We start from the raw sequence: 17258 nt of genomic DNA, 5'->3' as shown, positions 1-17258 counted from the left end.
AAATTAGCCACATCGCATGTAAATACTCAGGCACATTATTTAACTGATTTAATTTTCAGATGCTACACAGTCTAGAAATCTCTAGCAGGCCATATCTCTGGTTTCAGCACCACATGGTGGATCTTAAGGGGTTGCTGCTGAAGGAAGATTCCTGGGCCAAACACATTAGCTTTTGTTCCCTTCTGGCTCCTCAGGGGCCCGTGTGCTGAGAGCCGGTGGGTTTTTAGCCGGTGGGGGGGAGTGGGGGTGGGTGGGCAGTGTCAGTCTCCGCTGTCCCTGCAGGGACGGGGCAGCTCTCTGCATCACCCCTCTCATCCCCTGCCCTCCCTCCCACCTCCTGGTGGAGACCCCGGTAGCTTTCCCATTCCCTTTGTTTAGCCGTAAGACATAAATATCCACTCTGCCCGTGGTAGCGGGGAGTGTCGGAAGCGTCCCACCGGGCGCAGAGAGAGCTCCAGATGGGAGAGGCCACACGGCTCCCAGCCGCAGCCGTTGCTGATGTTTATTTGCACTTTCTTCCCCCCACACATGCTAGGCCCACGTATAAGCCTTCAGGTGATTTGAACTGTTTTCGTTTCATCATTTCATTTGAAATGTTTCATTCTGCTCTTTGCATTGGCACGGCCCAGCCGAGTCCTCATGCGACGGTCCTGGAAAGCTCGGGTCTGGCCCTCGTGGGCGTTTACGCTCAGGCGCTGGTAGCTCGACCTTCAGACTTCCTTATGTCCTGCCAGCATCCCCCTGCCGACCCTTCACAGGTAGCGGTCATTTATTAGGAAAACATACGTCTCTCTGTCTACGTGTGTATCTTACACACGTCTCACACATGCACATATATTACAGGCTGATCATACGTATATCTCACACGTACATGTACATAGATATCTCACACACAGAACATGCATCTCACACACACACACACACATCCCCACTGTCACACATACATGTGCGTGTGTGGACCGACCACATGTGTGCGTCTCCCCGGGGGAAGCCCACCTCCCCCCTGCAGTGTCATTCAGTGAGGACTTCGTCACTTTGCTCCACCTCTTCCCCCAGGGAACAGCGACCTCAGTGGCCCTGTGATGGAAAAAGAGACCCCTGCGGTGGCTGGGGACAGCTGTGGCCCCCGAGAGGCTGGGGGCCATTGGAGAGTGGACACTGGTTTTTATCGGTGTCTAAACATGAGCTTGAGTTAAAAGGCTCGCACTGACTGTTGCCTTGTACGTTTGAGCCGAGCTGGCTCCTGCTTCAAAACAGCTGAGTTTGATGAGTCCTTGGGGGTGAGAGTTGGGTGCCAGCCCATCATCAGGAGGTTCTCGTGATGTCCCCAGATTTAAAGCCAGCAGGAGGCGTTTGTTTGTGAACAGGCTGCGTTTTCTTGGTCCTCGTCGCCCGTGTCAGGACCGGGGCCCTCATCGGTCCCCGTGTGACTGCAGAGGTCTGAGGAGTGTGCTGGACATGAGGATCTATTAGACTGGGGAGGTTGGCTCGTTTGTTAAAAATCTCTTTAAAAGGCATTTCTTGAGGACACGTAAGACATCCTTGAGTTTTACTAGAAAGGCACAGCACAAACTCTACTCTTAGAGGCATTGCTCTGTGTGGTGGGACGTGGGGGAACCGTCTGTTTATGGAGGAAGAGGCTAACTGTCCACGGCGACTTGAATACTCACCATGCTTCGTTTCTTTTGAACAAACCGCTCAGCTCCTTTCACAGCCTCCTTTAGAGACGGGGTCGCAAGCCCAAGCTAATGGTAATTAAGCCACGGAATGTGTTCAGACCTGGGCAGTTTTGGAGGAGAGCCACGAGCAGGAAAAGCAAGATGTTTAAAGGCGGCTTTTGGAAGAAGGTCTGAAATTGCAGGGGGCAGAGAGGAGCACACGGGGCCCTGAGCCTGGCGGCTGTTCCGCAGGCTCAGCGGGAGATGCAGGCAGAGTGGATGGATGGGCGGCAGTCAGAGCCCATCAGAAGGGGAGTGGCCGGGCAGGGGTCAGCAGGGAGGGTGGGGCCGGTCAGGGCACCTGTGGACCCCGGGCCTGTCTGATGGACCCCAGGGTAGGGGGTGTTCCCTACACTGGGCCCCAGGACGGTGGGCACCAGAGGGCCCAGCATTCTCCGTCGTGCCAACCTTGACTGTCACCTTTATTTTTAACTTCTTGGGTCAGAACCCCCGTGATCCGTTAGGAAAGCTTCAGGGGGGCTGTTTTAGCTTTGGCGGGTGTCAGCTGGCCAGGAGTCAGCAGAGTGAGGCTGCCCAGTGCCAGGGGCACACGGGGACCTCTTCCCTCCTCTCCCTGTTTGTGGGGGAGGGGGTGCAGCCTTCCTGGGGCTCCCTGACTCTCTAGTTCTATGTCCAGGAAAGAATCCCAGGAAGGAATGGGGTAGGTATAACATGGTAAGTGGCTGAGATTGTCAGTATGATTTCTGTTTTATATACATTTATTTATGTATTTATTTTTGGCTGCATTGGGTCTTTGTTGCTGGGCACGGGCTTTCTCTAGTTGCGGCGAGCGGGGGCTACTCTTCGTTGCGGTGCACGGGCTTCTCATTGCGGTGGTTTCTCTTGTTGCGAAGCACGGGCTCTAGGCGCGTGGGCTTTAGTAGTTGCAGCGCGCAGGCTCAGTAGTTGTGGCTCGCGGGCTCTAGAGCGCAGGCTCAGTCGTTGTGGCGCACGGGCTTAGTTGCTCCGTGGCATGTGGGATCTTCCCGGACCAGGGCTCGAACCCGTGTCCCCTGCATTGGCAGGCGGAGTCTTAATGACTGCGCCACCAGGGAAGTCCCTGATACTGTTTTTTTTTTTTTTTTTTTTTTTGCGGTACGCGGGCCTCTCACTGCTGTGGCCTCTCCCGTTGCAGAGCACAGGCTCCGGACGCGCAGGCCCAGCGGCCATGGCTCACGGGCCCAGCCGCTCCGCGGCATGTGGGATCCTCCCGGACCGGGGCACGAACCCGCGTCCCCTGCCTCGGCAGGCGGACTCGCAACCACTGCGCCACCAGGGAAGCCCCCTGATATTGTTTTAATGGAGAAAAATTGGGAGCAAACTAAAGGCCCAGATATGATGGATCCATCACATAAATTATTATGGTAGGAGAATACAGTGAGAGGAGGAAATACCATGACTTTGAACTTCACATACAGCATGGCAGAACCTTTTATTTATACACGGGCATGAAAATAGTTCTAGGGAGGACGTAACGCAAACATTTGACCCAGGCACTCTTGCAGGGGGAAGAATACATGATATTTTCCCCTTCTCTGTGTCTTCGTTATTTATGTTAAACATATACTATCAGAGAAAGAATAGATAGTTCCAGTCACAGAAAGGCAGTGCACACAGCAGCCGAGTCTGGGGGCCGGACCTGACCCTCTCCCGTGCCCCCCGCAGTACTCCCGGCAGGGGCAGGAGGAGGAGGGCCGCAAGCGCTACGAGGCCCAGAAGCTGGAGCGCATGGAGACCACGTGGCGGAACGGGGACATCGTCCAGCCCGTCCTGAACCCAGGTAGGAGCTGGGGTGTGGGCTGGGGCCGAGGCAGCGCGGCCACTTCACGAGCGTCCTCTTCCTGGGCCGGTGCTTCCCCTGGCGCTGTCTCCTGAGACAGGCTCTGGGGTCCCGGGAGCACTGTCCCCTTGGCCCTGCACCTTGCAAGCCCCTTCCCAGTCGCACAGCCGACCATGGGGATGGGGGGACAACCCCGCAGGCCTCGGTGCGCCTGCTCCCGTAGCGCGCTGACCTGGAGGGCCCCGTGGGGAGAGGCCCCGCTGCCCAGGCAGAGGGACACACGCCTGGCCACGGAGAATTTGTCCCCCAGGTTCGCCCAAGAGTGTGTTCTGGACGGGATTTCCAGCTCATAAAAAAGACAGAATGGCAGCAGCGTTTCCCACATTGTTGTTCCCTGGCCCGCCGCCCAGACGCGGCCTCAAGTTAGACGGACACTGAGTGCCCGGCTGGCCGCGGGGGCTGCTGCGTTCCAGTCTTCATCCTTGTGCCTGTAAGTCTGGGCTGTCGGCTTTAACAGGACGCACCTCCACAGCCCAAGTAGGTGAGGGAAGGTTCCCGAGTCCCTGCCAGAACACCGTGCAGGGCTGGGCCTGGGGGCCTCGGGGCCTGGTGACGCCCATCACCCTCCTCTGCACACACAGTGACCACGTCTTACCGTGTGGAGAGCGGGCTGCACACCCTCAACCTCCCCATGTTAGCCGGGCTCCTGTGATGAGTGTCCACGTTCCATGCTGGGTCCCGGAGCGACTCCTCAGGGGCCCTGCACGCGGGTGCTGTGGCTCCTGATCTGTCCTGGACGGCCGTCTGAGCACTGGCCCCAGGGCGTCCCTCTGCGGCTCCGTGTGCCCTGGGCTCTGCCCCCTTTCCGCTAAGGAGGAGCGCGGTGAGCTCTAGCGCGGGGGCTGGAGAAGCTCTGCCTGCCCGCCCGCCTGCCTTCCTGGCTGCAGCTCACCTTTGGCATCAGGGTGGGTGTAGGGGGCCGGGACTGGTGAACACCTCGCAGGCGTGCAGACTAGGACAGGACTTTCTGGGTTTCGGATTCTGTCGTTTATCGGGGGTGCGCTTGACGCCTCTGGCAGTGTCTGTGCAGCTTGTGTAGGGCTCCCCTCATGCTCATCCTTCCTGAGTTCCACCCTCACCTGCCCACAGTGAAGGCCAGGGCACTGGAGGTTGGTGTCTTTACTGTTCTGCTTTTTTATTTATTTTATTTATTTATTTTTGGCTGCATTGGGTCTTCGCTGATGCACGCGGGCTTTCTCTAGTTGCGGCCAGCGGGGGCTTACTCTTTGTCGTGGTGTGCGGGCTTCTCACTGCGGTGGCTTCTCTTGTTGCAGAGCACGGGCTCTAGGCATGCGGGCTTCAGTAGTTGTGGCATGCGGGCTCAGTAGTTGTGGCTCGCAGGCTCTAGAGCGCAGGCTCAGTAGTTGTGGCGCACGGGCTTAGTGGCTCCGCGGCATGTGGGATCCTCCCGGACCGGGGCACGAACCCGTGTCCCCTGCACCAGCAGGCAGACTCTCAACCACTGCGCCACCAGGGAAGCCTGGCAGGTGGATTCTTAACCACTGCACCACCAGGGAAGTCCCCTGTTCTGCATTTTCAACAAACACCAAAAAAAAAAAAAAAAAAAAAAGAAAGAAAGGAAGAAAAGAAAAACCTATCGGTATAAATAGAATGTTGCTGTTTTGATGAAACCTGATAAAGTTGTATCTTTTAACAATAAAATGTAAATAGACGGTAATCCACAGGCCTGCGGGCTCTTGTGATGACTCAAGTGTATCCAGGCCCTGGGACACATGCCACCATCAGGCAGTGACCTCAGGCCCAGCCTCTGCTTTCAGGAGGCAGGTCAGGCAAAGGCACGGAGGACTGCAGAGGGACACGGAGGGGCCGAGAGGTCTCGGGAAAGGCACAGACTCGGTGCCGGGCATGTTCCTGGGAGAGAGGCTGGAGCAGGCCCAAAGGCCGCTCTCCTCACGCTGGAAGACAGGTCCCCGCCCAGTCCCTGGGCCCTGTGACTGTGACCTTATTCGCAGAAGGGGCCTTTGCAGGTGGAATCAAGTTAAGGAGCTCAAGGTGAGGTCGTCCTGTGTTACCCACACACATGGGGAGGGCCCCAAATCCAGCGAGCAGTGTACTCGTAAGAGACGGAAAGGTAGAGACGGTGTCAGCCCATAAGCACCAAAGAGGGGAGCTCGGAAGAGGCTCTGACTGGCCTCTGGGGCTGGACCCACCTGTCCTTGGGCGGTTACTGGCCAGCGCCGGATGGAGGCCGGGGCCGAAGGCTCAGTCTTGAGCTCTGAGAGCCGTGAGGTTCGTCCTGGTTTTACTCCTTTGACTGCCTGCCTGGGGAACTGAGATCACTCAGGGTTTTCAGTCAGTTCAAGTTCCTTCACTCATGAGATAATTTTCGGTTTGCCGTCCTCTGATTGTAAATCTGATCCATAATATTTTTCAGGATCTGTTATTCTCTAATGATATTAATGGAAAGTGGCATTCTAAATCTCAAGATTTCTTGATAGATTTTTACAAGCTTTTAGTTTTTCCTTTTCTGGCCCTAATAAAAACGCATCTTTCTCAGCAATAGGGACTGGCTTTTAACCACGTCTTAAGGAAGTCGCATATCCATTCTCCGGTCTTTTTGAATACTGCAGTGTGCGCTTGTCACTGGGGTCTTCTCACACTCTCCCCCTTCCTGGGAGGACCCCCGCCCCGCCCTGATGAGGCAGGCTTGGCCCGAGAGTTACCACCGCCTGCGCCTGCAAGGCCCTCTGGACCTGCCGCTCCCTGTTACTTTCGAAACCAGAATCACATTTCAGCCTCTGTGGCTGTTGCCTAGCAATCCCCACGAGGGGCCGACCTCCTCTTTCAGGTGTCTTTTCAGAGAGTCTGGGAGTTCTTTAGAGGCCCAGTTTTTCTTATTGTTTTCTCCATCTGATGAGACAAAATACAATTAGCTTGAATTCTTCAACCCATGGCCATCAGTTGTCCAGCTTGAACTGTGTAGGGACTATTTGGCCACGTGACCCACCGTTCTTTCTGGCAGCTGTTGGGTTTATGACAAAATCAGCCCTGGGACTTCCCTGGTGGTCCAGTGGTAAAGAATCCGCCTTCCAATGCAGGGGACGCAGGTTTGATCCCTGGTCAGGGAACTAAGATCCGACATGCCACGGGGAAACTAAGCCCACGCGCCACAACTACTGAGCTCGCGCGCCTCAACTAGGGCCCGCGTCCGTAAACTACAGAGCCCACGCGCTCTTGGACCCGCGTGCCGTTAACTAGAGAAGAGAAAACCCGCACGCCACAACTAGAGAGAAGCCCGCGCACCACAACGAAGAGCCCGCATGCCTCAACGAAGGTCCTGCGTGCTGCAGCTAAGACCCGACGCAGCCAAAAGTAAATAAAATAAATAAATAAATAATAAATCTTAAAAAACCAGCCCTGCCTCTTCCCCGGCCTTTGTGTTTGAAGCAGTGTTCACCTCTAAGTCCGGTCCCCGCTACCGGGACAGCCGGGGTCTTGGTGAGTCACACCCGCCCCTCATTCCTGCTAAGGCCCTGGACCCTGCCTCACTGAGGTCAGCCAGTGGCCGGCTACCCCCGCAGGCTGATCAGCCCTGAGCCTTCCCTAAGAGTGCTTGGTGCCCATTAGGGGCTTGCGCTGGGTGGGAGAGCCTTCTCCCCAGGGTCTGGCCAGGCCCCGTCACCCCGCTCCCAGCAGCACTTGACCTGGGGGTGGGGGGAGGCAGGAGGAGGAATACAGGGTCTGGAGCCGGACCTCTGGGCTTGGATACCAGCTCTGCGCCATGGGGACTTAGCCCTTCTGTGCCTCAGGTTCGTCGGCTGCAAGCACGGAAGAGGGAGTTCTGTGCTCGTCTCTGGCTGCCCCGGGGACCTAACTCAGGTTCTGGACCTCATTTTGAAATGGCAGGTTCAAAGATTAGGCGCTGCATTAGTCAAGGTCATTGTAGCTGCTTACACTCTAAAATCCTAGCTCCTAACTCAGTAGAGGTTTATTTCCTGTAAACTCCTGATCTGGGGAGCTCCTCCAGGAGGTGGGGACTCGGGATTCAGGCCCTTTGGTCTTGTAGCTCTGCACCTTTTATCAGGTAGCTCTCGGGGCACCTCCGGAGGGGAAAGAGCAGGGAGGCTCACCTCTCGGGGGTTTTGACGGCTTGGGCCTGGATGCAGCACTTCCACTCACTCTCCTGTGGCAGCAGAGCCGCCGTGCAGCGGAGGCGGGGAAACGTGGTCCAGCCGCGCACGGGGGAGGGTGAGGAGAGGGGCTGCCCAGTCCTGCCTTCTGGTCACACGTGGTACACCTCACCCTCACGGACAGCGACCTGGAATCCTGTCCAGCCCCACCATCTATTTGTTAAGGCAGCACTGGCAGCGATCACGGATAACCCCCAGATGTCTGTGCCTTGACCTTGAACTTCGAAGATCCTCTTCACATTTCCCTGTAGTTGCCCTAAGAAACAGGACGTGAAGAACAGGGGAAAGGTCCCATCCTGCAGAGCCCCATGAGTTACAGGCCACGGCCCAGAGAAGGAGGACCTGGGTGTTGGGTGTGTGGGTGTATTTTTTTTTTTCCCACCAGAATGTTGGTGTTTTCTCTCGTTGAAAGCTCATCAGTGCCAGTTCCAAGAACACTAAATCATTAGACGCAGCTTAATTGATGTTTTAAACGTGACTGCAGAACAGTGGGGGGCATCTCTTTGACTAGGTTGTTATAGTCATTTCAAGTGGCTTGTCATTTGAATAAGTAGATAGTTGACATGACAAAGATTTTTGTATGCTATTTCCATTGTTTGAAATTTTAAAAAATTCTTTTGTCATTGTGCACACACAAACCTCTTAGCTGGTCAGAGCAGTTCCTGAGAGCAGCCAAACTTGAGGCTTTTCATTTCCATTCATGCTGTAAAATAGCTACTTTGATGTCTTTTATGAGTGGGACCCAAAGCAAAGAAAGCATAGTAGGGCACCCCGTGGCTTTCGGGGCCTTTTTATTCTTTGAAGAGAGAGGCCCAAGGGAGACAGTCCTTGGAGATCAGGGGTGTCGTGGGCTGGCAGCGCTGGCCTGGAGTGTTTCTCTGATGGCTGTGGTGGCAGAGGGACTTCGCTGGCATCCTCTGTGGCCCTTGGGCTGTGCCCCGCACCCCGTCTCCCCAGGCCATCTGAAGCCCCGAGGCCACAGTAGGCGTGGCCCTGGGTGCACCCTGACCGGCCGGGGCTGTTACCCGCACTTCCTGAGCACGAGGAGGGTTTCGGGTGCGTCTTCTCCCCTTGGAGTGAAGTTAGGAACCGGGCAGGGCAGAGCTCTGGACACCTTCTCAGAGCCTCCCTGCTCATCCCGCGCAGCGGGTCCGGCGACGTTACCCAAGGCCCAGCCTGGTCTTGGATGGTCCAGGCCATTCTGGACGCCCCGGGGCCTGGGAGGCAGCTGCGAGAGGAGGCATCTCCTCCCTCCGGTCGTCTGCACTGACTGAAGCCCCCGGGAATGCCAGGGGACCCTGGAGCTCCCCTCCCAGAGCCTTTGGGGTTGTCCGTGTCATCTGTTGGCTGGTTTTAGATAGCATCCTCGCACACCTGCTGCCGCGGGGCCCACATGCGGGTGGGTGGGCTGGATGGCCGAGTCCTCAGACTGGCTTCTTGGGACGGAGTTCTGCACTTGGCTGCTGACCTCCAGCTCCTGACGCCGTGACGTCCCCGGCTTGAGGGGTCACCCGAGGCAGGAGCTGGGACCTCCCGTGGTGGCTGGCGCCCACCTCTGCCAGTCACACTGAGCCAGGGAAGCAGGCCGGTCGCCAGAACCCCCGGAGGTTGGAACTGACTGTGGATGATAATGAGAGACCCCTTCCCCCATCCCACCCCGCACCCCAGGCTGGAGCCACTTCATTGCTTCTGACACAGCCGAGGGCCCTTCCGGCTGGGAGCATCCCGAGATGCTTGAGTCCTTCCCGTAGGGACCTCTCAGAGCGGAAGGCACTTCACACATGAGCTCAAAACTTGAGTCTAAATCTCTCTAAGCCGTGAGGTTTGAGAACAAATAGAAAATATCTTGAGTTTGGAAGTCAATCCTTAAGGCCCCAGCTCACCGGAACTCCAGTTCTTCCCGCTTCGTGACCCCTTCAGGCAACGCACAGTCTGAGATCCCACGTGGAGGAGCATCAGAGAAAGTCTCGGAGGCAACTGTCAACGCTTAAGAGACCCAGGCCCCGACCTCTGGGTTGGCGCCCCTCCTGGCTCCTGAGCCGCGTTACTTCCTGCACAGACTTTTCTGTCTACCGCCAAATACAGGAAGGACCTTTCTTCACCTGCAGGGTGTCCCAGCCGTTCGGGGGCCCGGCAGGCTGGCTTCCTCGGCAGCTTGGTCTTGCTGGGGCAGGAAGGGGCCACCCTTTCTGAGCACCAGCTGTCCGGGCAGGAAACAAATGGGCGTCATCCCTCCCAGAAGGCTTTGGGAAGGTGGAAGCAGGCACAGCAGTGGGGTCTGCTCAGAAGACCCTGCGTGGGTGTTGCCCACCCCGTTGGAAGAGTCTGTGTCGAGGGATAGTATCGATTTCTGGAGACGGGGCTTTATTGCATCTTTTTTTTGAAGTGCAGCCTCTTACAGATATTTCAGCAGCAGCAGTGCCGCGTGGGTGAGGGATGCCCCCAGAGACTTGCTCCTCTGGGAAGATGAACGGGGGACACTGGAGGAAAGGCCAGCACACCTTTCGGTGCTGTGTCTCCGGGGCCGGGTCGGGACGGAGGGCTGGCAGGAGTCCCAGGGTGAGGTCTAGGGATGCATGTCTATGGCATCTCTGTCCAGTTCCGTGTCTCCACCTACCGTTGTGTTTAATGAAGTCGAAATTTAAACTTTTGAGAAGTTGCATAATAAATTGCTAAAATATTGTCCGTGCCTGTTTACAAACTTGAGAATGAAAGTCAGATGGGTGACTGTCTCCTAACCGAGGGTCACACCAACCCTGGGGGCTTATAGGCAGGAGGTGTTCAGTGGCTGCTCTGGAGTCAGGGCAGGGCCTCGCTGGGGACACTGGTGTCCCCAGGGAGTAGCGTCGTGACCCACTAGCAGAGTGGCTAATTAATCCTCGAAAGCCTCCCCCCTCACGGGCTGGAGCGTGTTGAGACCACGGTTTTCCTTAGAGAAATCCTACCTAAGGTGATGACAGTGGGAAGCCTTCGGTGACCACGCGAGCATCAGGGCACTGTCGCCACTGTTGGGCCCTTTGGCCGTGGGAATCGATCGGTCCCGTGGCCTAATCTCTCTCCTTTGTGATTCCAGAGCCGAACACAGTCAGCTACAGCCAGTCCAGCTTGATCCACCTGGTGGGGCCTTCCGACTGCACCCTGCACGGCTTTGTGCACGGAGGTAAGGACCAGAGACTCTCTCTGTCCCCTTCCTACTCCTGGTTCCTTGTTAATCCCCCCAGGAGGCCATGCTGCCATCTGACCCAGTTTAGGCTCTTGTGTTTAATGAAGTGTAAATTTAGACTTTTAAGAGGTTGCATAATAAATTGCTGAAATACTGTCGGCGCCTGTTTTCAAAATTGGGAATGAAAGTCAGATGGGTGACTGTTCTAAGGGAGGGTCAGACGCAGCCCTGGGAGCTCATGGCCACGAGATGTTTAGTGGCTGCCCGTGGGTCAGGGAAGGGCCTATTGGGGGACAGTGAAGTCACCAGGGAGTGACAGTGTGACCTGCTAAGAAAGAGGGCTTAATTCAGTATGTTTTTGCCTCTGGCGTTTGCATGCATTTCTGTCTTTAATCAGATTCCACCTCAGACAATACAGGCCTTGAAGTTCCCAGCTTGGGAACCACGGCTGGAACACAAGAGGACTTAGCTCCAGGCTCACAGAGGGACACTTTTTACTTTAACAGTGTGTAATTATTTTTTTGTGTGATTTAGGGAAAATATAAGTAGCACATCAAACCCATAATTTAATGGAGATTATCATCTCAGATCAGATCAAAGTAAACTTTAAAAAACAAGTCGGTTTAAAGAAAAACATAAGGGGAAATGTTGTTAAGTGGTGTAGATGTTAGCAGAAGTTGTGTGGGTGGTGGAGTCTGGGCACCGCTCCTCTGGGGGTACCGAGCAATTCATCGTCCCCCAGGCATGACTGGCACTTGCACATGCTGTTCGTCTGCACTCTTCATTTCCAGTGGCCTGGAATGCCAAGTTCTCCTTTCTTCTCCACTCTTGAAAACTCCTATTGATCCTTCAAAACCCAGTTCCAGTGGTACCACTCTGTCAGGATTACATTGATACTTCTACCAGGGGATGCCTCAGGAGCAGGGCTCAGTCTTATTCTTTGTGTTGGCTCCAGGGCTTCACACAGAGCCAGAGAGGTGCTTTGCAGAAGCTTGTTCCGTGAACAAGAGGCACAGGTCAGGCTTGGGTTGAAAAGCTTGGGATGAGGGGCCCTGGACCTGTCAGAATCAGAGAATGGGCCCTGATCTGAGATTTATTTATTTATTTTTTTGCGGTACGCAGGCCTCTCACTCTGTGGCCTCTCCCGTTGCGGAGCACAGGCTGCGGACGCACAGGCCCAGCGGCCATGGCTCACGGGCCCAGCTGCTCCGCGGCATGTGGGATCTTCCCGGACCGGGGCACGAACTCGCGTCCCCTGCATCGGCAGGTGGACTCTCAACCACTGCGCCACCAGGGAAGCCCCTGAGATATATTTTTCAAGTTTGTTTCTTTTTTTAACTAATCCTCTTCTGTGTATTTCTTTTTTCAATTTCATGATTATTTTCCTCTTTCAACTAAACACTGCTCGCGCTGCCCTTAGATATGATTAACTTAGTCCTACCTAAGGGAAGCTCTACTTTACAACAAAGGGTGCTTTCCAGCCCCGTGAATGTTGTGACAATCAGAGTATCTTTCTTCTCTGAGAGCAGCCATGGCCTTACCAGCCTTCTTGTTCTTCGCCAGCCCTTGCCAGCCAAAGGCCGGGCTTCTGTAACTGCTAAGAACTGTCTTTGAGCCTCATAGAGCTCCGCTCTACCTGAAATTTGTGAAACTCTATGCTAGAATTTTTGCTTATTTCATCCAGATGTTGGAAGTTCACTATATGTGGCATTTCCATCATCACTGTCTCCTTGGCAAAAAGTTTATACTCTTCAGTCCGATCTTTCCTCACATGCTGAGAGGCGTCCGTGAAATGCAGGAAGCGAGGGAATTGTTGGAATCCCCTAGAAACCTACAGCACATTGTGCTCTCTTACGGAGCCTGTGCGGCTGCATTTAAAACAAGCGCGTTTTTTTTTTTTTTTTTTTTTTTTTATTTATTAGTTTCTGCTTTATAACAAAGTGAATCAGTCATACATACACATCTGTTCCCACATCCCTTCCCTATTGCGTCTCCCTCCCTCCCACCCTCCCCATCCCACCCCTCCAGGTGGTCACAAAGCACCGAGCTGATCTCCCTCTGCTCTGCGGCTGCTTCCCACTATCTATCTGCCTTACGTTTGGTAGTGTATATATGTCCATGCCTCTCTTTCGCTTTGTCACAGCTTACCCTTCACCCTCCCCATATCCTCAAGTCCATTCTCAAGTACAAGCGCGTTTTTTAACGTGTGTTAAAGAAGTGTTTACAATGGCTTTACAATATTTAGTGCCTATTTTAGTAGGGGTTTTGTGCTCATGATTTAAAAACCATGCCTAATAATTTTACCAAACCTAATCACTTCTTACAGTGCCTCATAACTCACTAGGCGTGAAGGAACAAAATAAATACCATACTGAAAACACTGAGCACTGTGTATTTTCCTATAGAGAGAATACTGTCGGCAAGAATGGTGTCTAAGTCATTTGAATGAAAGTCTCCTGTAAACTGTAATTCAGTAGATGCCAATCGCGGGAGGAAACGGTGAACTGAGATGGATGCTAATTTGGCTTGTATTCAGTAATTCTGCACTGCGTATGGGTCTTTGAAAACCTCCTCCCCGTCCTATTTTCTCTGATTTATTTTTTTATTTTTATTTTTTTTTGCGGTACGCAGGCCTCTCACTGTTTTTTTGTTTGTTTGTTTGTTTTTGTTTTTCTTTGTGGTACGCGGGCCTCTCACTGTTGTGGCCTCTTCCGTTGCGGAGCACAGACTCCGGACGCGCAGGCTCAGCGGCCATGGCTCACGGGCCCAGCCGCTCCGCTGCATGTGGGATCTTCCCAGACCGGGGCATGAACCCGTGTCCCCTGCATCGGCAGGCGGACTCTCAACCACTGCGCCACCAGGGAAGCCCTATTTTCTGTGATTTTCACACATGGCCTTCATCCTGAGGACTGGCTCCTGCCACTTAAAAACACACACACACATACAGATCTTGGCAACGCTGAACTGGTGAGAGATGTAGTAGGAAGGGTTGGAAATCACAGGTGGAATCCAGGCCTCCTGTCAGATGCTGGGTCTTCCCTCCTTTCCTGGCTGCAGGGACAGAGCCTCCGATAATTCATCGAGGGGATAGAAAAGACGCAGGGAGTGAGCAGAGGACGCTCGTTTTGCTCTGTGGGAAGGCGGGCTGGCTGCGTCTCCGTGGTTCTGGATTTCAGGGCCTCTGTGCAGAAGCGCTGGCCAGGCTTTTGGCTTCTGCCTTCTGAGTCCTGCGTGAATCCATGTGCAGTCCTCTCTTTCTCCTCTTGGTAGTTCTGGGATCTCAGCCCAGAAAAGGCCGTTTCCCCTCTGCTCTCCCCTCCCCCATGGTCGGCTGAAAGGGGTGACCCAGCAGCTATCTGTGGGGGTGTTCAGGTTCTTGTCACAGTCAAGACCTTTTTATAAACTCACCCGCACACCCATCCTTGATGAAAACACTCGGAGTAGGAATTGATTTTACTTCCCGAACATGATAAAAGCCCTAGAGCGAGCATGTTACTCAGAGGGGAGCTCGGAGGACCGTCCCCCGAGGTCACAAGTAAAGGCAAGGGACCCTAGTTAACGTTGTTTGGGAGATTTTAGCCACTGCAGTAAAACAGGAGGAAAAAAATAAAGGCACAGGAAGTGGCAGAAAAGAAGTAAAGCTATCTGGCTTTGCAGATGGCGCAGTAACATACCTGGAGAACCCAAGAGATTCAGTGATAAAAGTAACTCAAAGAATTAAAAATTCAGTAAGGTAGCAGCATATAAAATGAATAATAATAAAAAAGGCTTGCCTGAAATAGAAAAACTGCTTTTTATTGTTTTTGTTTGCAGGTCTGTTTGTTTTCTAAGGTGTGTTTTGTGTCAGTGAATTTTAACTCGGCTCATGAAACATGACTTTTTCATAATTTGATGAAAAGGGGGCGTTGGTTTTGTGTCTGCGCCTTTGATTCATCTTCTTGAAGACGGCGTTCCCTTCTCCCGTGTTGGTTCCTGAGATGTCCTTTGCTCTGATTTCTTTCCTGGGGGGCTCTCCTCGCCCGGCCCTCTGTCGGCTGTTTCCACGTGGGTTTCCCGGCCCGAGAGGGGGTGTTGCTGCCACAACTGGCCGGATGTGAAAGGAAGCGTGCTCCCCAAAGCCGGGACCGCTGTGCTTTGACAAGACCCATCTGGCCGTGAGGGCCGGATCAGAGAGGGGAGCCCCCGGAGATGGGGGCACCCCAGCTCTGCCCGCGGCGTGCGTGGCTCTTAGCCTTGGGCCCCTGCTGCCTCGCGGCTCCCGGCTCCCTGCACTCAGCCTGTGCCTATCTTCCCCTCACGCGCCTCTTGCTCTCCTGCCTCGGTGTCTTTGTTCACCCTGGTCGTCCCACCTGGCGCCGTCCGCCTGCCCAGCCCAAGTCCCGCGCCCTCCTGGGGCTCCCTGAGCCCCGCCCTCCCAGGCAGCGGCGCGCCCTTCGCCCCCCGCCGCGCCTCGGCCTCTCTCGTCCTGCCCCCCGTGCTGGCTGTGGCTTTCTCAGGCGCTCGTCCCCTGGAGGTCCCCGTGTCCCTTGCCTGTCTCCCATGGTGCTCTGCAGAGAAGGAGCTCGGTGAACGGCCACTGAGTGAATGAAAGAAGTCTTCTGGAAAGACGGTTTGAGTTGACGCTGCCCGGTGGCCATGTCCTGAGCCATTGGCAGCTTTTCTCTGTCAGAATCACGGGCCGTAAATCCAACTGGGCACGTGGCTCCCATGTCCTCAGGCTGAGCTGCCGGGTTGGGCCCACTCGTAGGACAGGCTGCCCCGTGCTTCCCAGCGCCCTGTGGTGCGCGCGCTCCTGCAGGGGACGCGTGTCTGTCTGCCTGACTCCCTCTCCCCACCCCCAGCACCGGCGCTTTCTGCTCGGCGCCCTGGGGTGTCTGCACTCCATCCCTCCCGTCCCCCGAGTCCAGTCCCTCTCGTGGTCCTCCCTGGAGCCTGCGCCAACCCGTGCCTCCTGTCAAGGTCATTTCTGACCTGCCGTTGCCAAAGCCGGTGGGCGGGTCTGGCCCTCACAGTTCAGCCGGCTGCCCTCCACCTTGCCACCTCCCTCCCAAGGCCCAGGATCCCCCTTCCCTGCTCTCCTCCGCCCGCTGCCACCCCTTCAGTCCCTGTGCCATTCCGCCTTCCTTCCTGTCCTGCCCGGCATCGGGAACCCGGGGCCCCATCCTCACCCCTGCACTCCCCCCCACCATCCCCGCTGGGACTCCTGTGTCTCACGCCAGCCTAGGCCAGCGGCTCCTGACTCTAGCTGCTTCTTCGGGACGGGCCTTTCCGGCTTGATGTCCGGCACGGAGCTCCACTGCTCCCTCTGTGGTGGCGGCCAGGCCACCCTTCTGCTTGTTGAGCCAGAAGCCCTGCGGCCCTCCGGGACTCGGTCTCTCTTCAAGGTTCTCTGTCTCATCTGTCCGCCAGTCCTTCGGGCTCTATGTTCAAAACGTCAAAACCTGACTTCTCGCCACCTCCACCATCGGCTCCGGGACATGCACGTCACCGTGCAAATGGCCTCACACCTGGTCCGAGTTCCGCGACCAGGAGCAGCCCATCAGCCTCCCTGGTCCACTCAGAGCCAAAGGCAGCTCAAGCCGGGCCTGCTCGGCCCCCTCGCTGGCTCCCGTCTGACTCCAGGTAGAAGCCCAGCCTTCCGCTCGGGCCGCTTCTCCGCTCACAAGGCCTGCAGGACCCGTCTCCCCACACGCCTCCCGCCCCACCGTGTCAGCTCCCGGGCTCTGCCCCTCGGGTTCCCGGGACGCGGTGGCGGGGGGACACCTCCACCTGCGGGCCATCCGCCTGCTCTTCCCTCTGCCTGGGTTGTGGTCCCCAAACAGCTGCGCAGATCCCTCTGTCTTCAGGTCTCTGGAGAAAAGGAGAGGGCTTTCCTGACCAACCCCTGTAAAACGGCCCCCACCCTGGCCTGCTCGCTCCCCGGGCCTGGACGGATCCCTTCCCTGCGGTGTAGACAGGCCACGTGCTGAGTGAAGGGATCAGAGAGAGTGAAGATGAGAGAGAGAGGACGGTCCCTGAGTGGTCAGAGGGGCCCAGAACTGACGGGGGCAACAGCAGGTCAGCCCCCCAGCCCCCCAGAGCACGCGTGACGACGGCCCCTGACTTGGTGAGCGTCTGGCAGCCCCTCCCGTGTGCCAGCCCCGTGTGGGGCTCAGGGTCGCAGCCACTGCCCCACCCGAGACGTCCAGAGACAGAAGGGCTCCTGCAACACGTCCTGCACACGAGCGTCCAGCCGCCAAGGGGACACACACGGCTGCCCCAGGATCCCGAGGTCGGGGGACCTCGCGGGACCTGAAGGAAGAGAGGGAGGCAGAAGCGGCAGCCCCGGGGTGGCAGGGGACACGCGGGCCGAGAGGAGCCCCTGCCAAGCGAAGGAGGTCTGGGAG

The 17258-nt window shown here is 55.8% G+C and overlaps 1 protein-coding gene across 1 annotated transcript in view; it reads left to right on the top strand.

The window, feature by feature from the left end:
* The window catches only part of ACOT7 (acyl-CoA thioesterase 7), a gene marked incomplete at its 5' end in the record, with an annotated part of 94414 nt that overhangs the window by 32272 nt on the left and 44884 nt on the right, over window positions 1-17258 (top strand). Inside the window, 2 exons of the mRNA XM_079697964.1 lie at window positions 3384-3498; window positions 10783-10869. Of these exons, the coding sequence (XP_079554090.1) occupies window positions 3384-3498; window positions 10783-10869 (202 nt within the window). The remainder of the gene's footprint in view (window positions 1-3383; window positions 3499-10782; window positions 10870-17258) is intronic.

Source organism: Hyperoodon ampullatus, assembly GCF_949752795.1.
Source record: "Hyperoodon ampullatus genome assembly, chromosome: 2".
Lineage (NCBI taxonomy): Eukaryota > Metazoa > Chordata > Mammalia > Artiodactyla > Ziphiidae > Hyperoodon > Hyperoodon ampullatus.
Note: the sequence above shows the minus strand (reverse complement) of the source record. Positions and strands in the feature narration are given on the sequence as shown.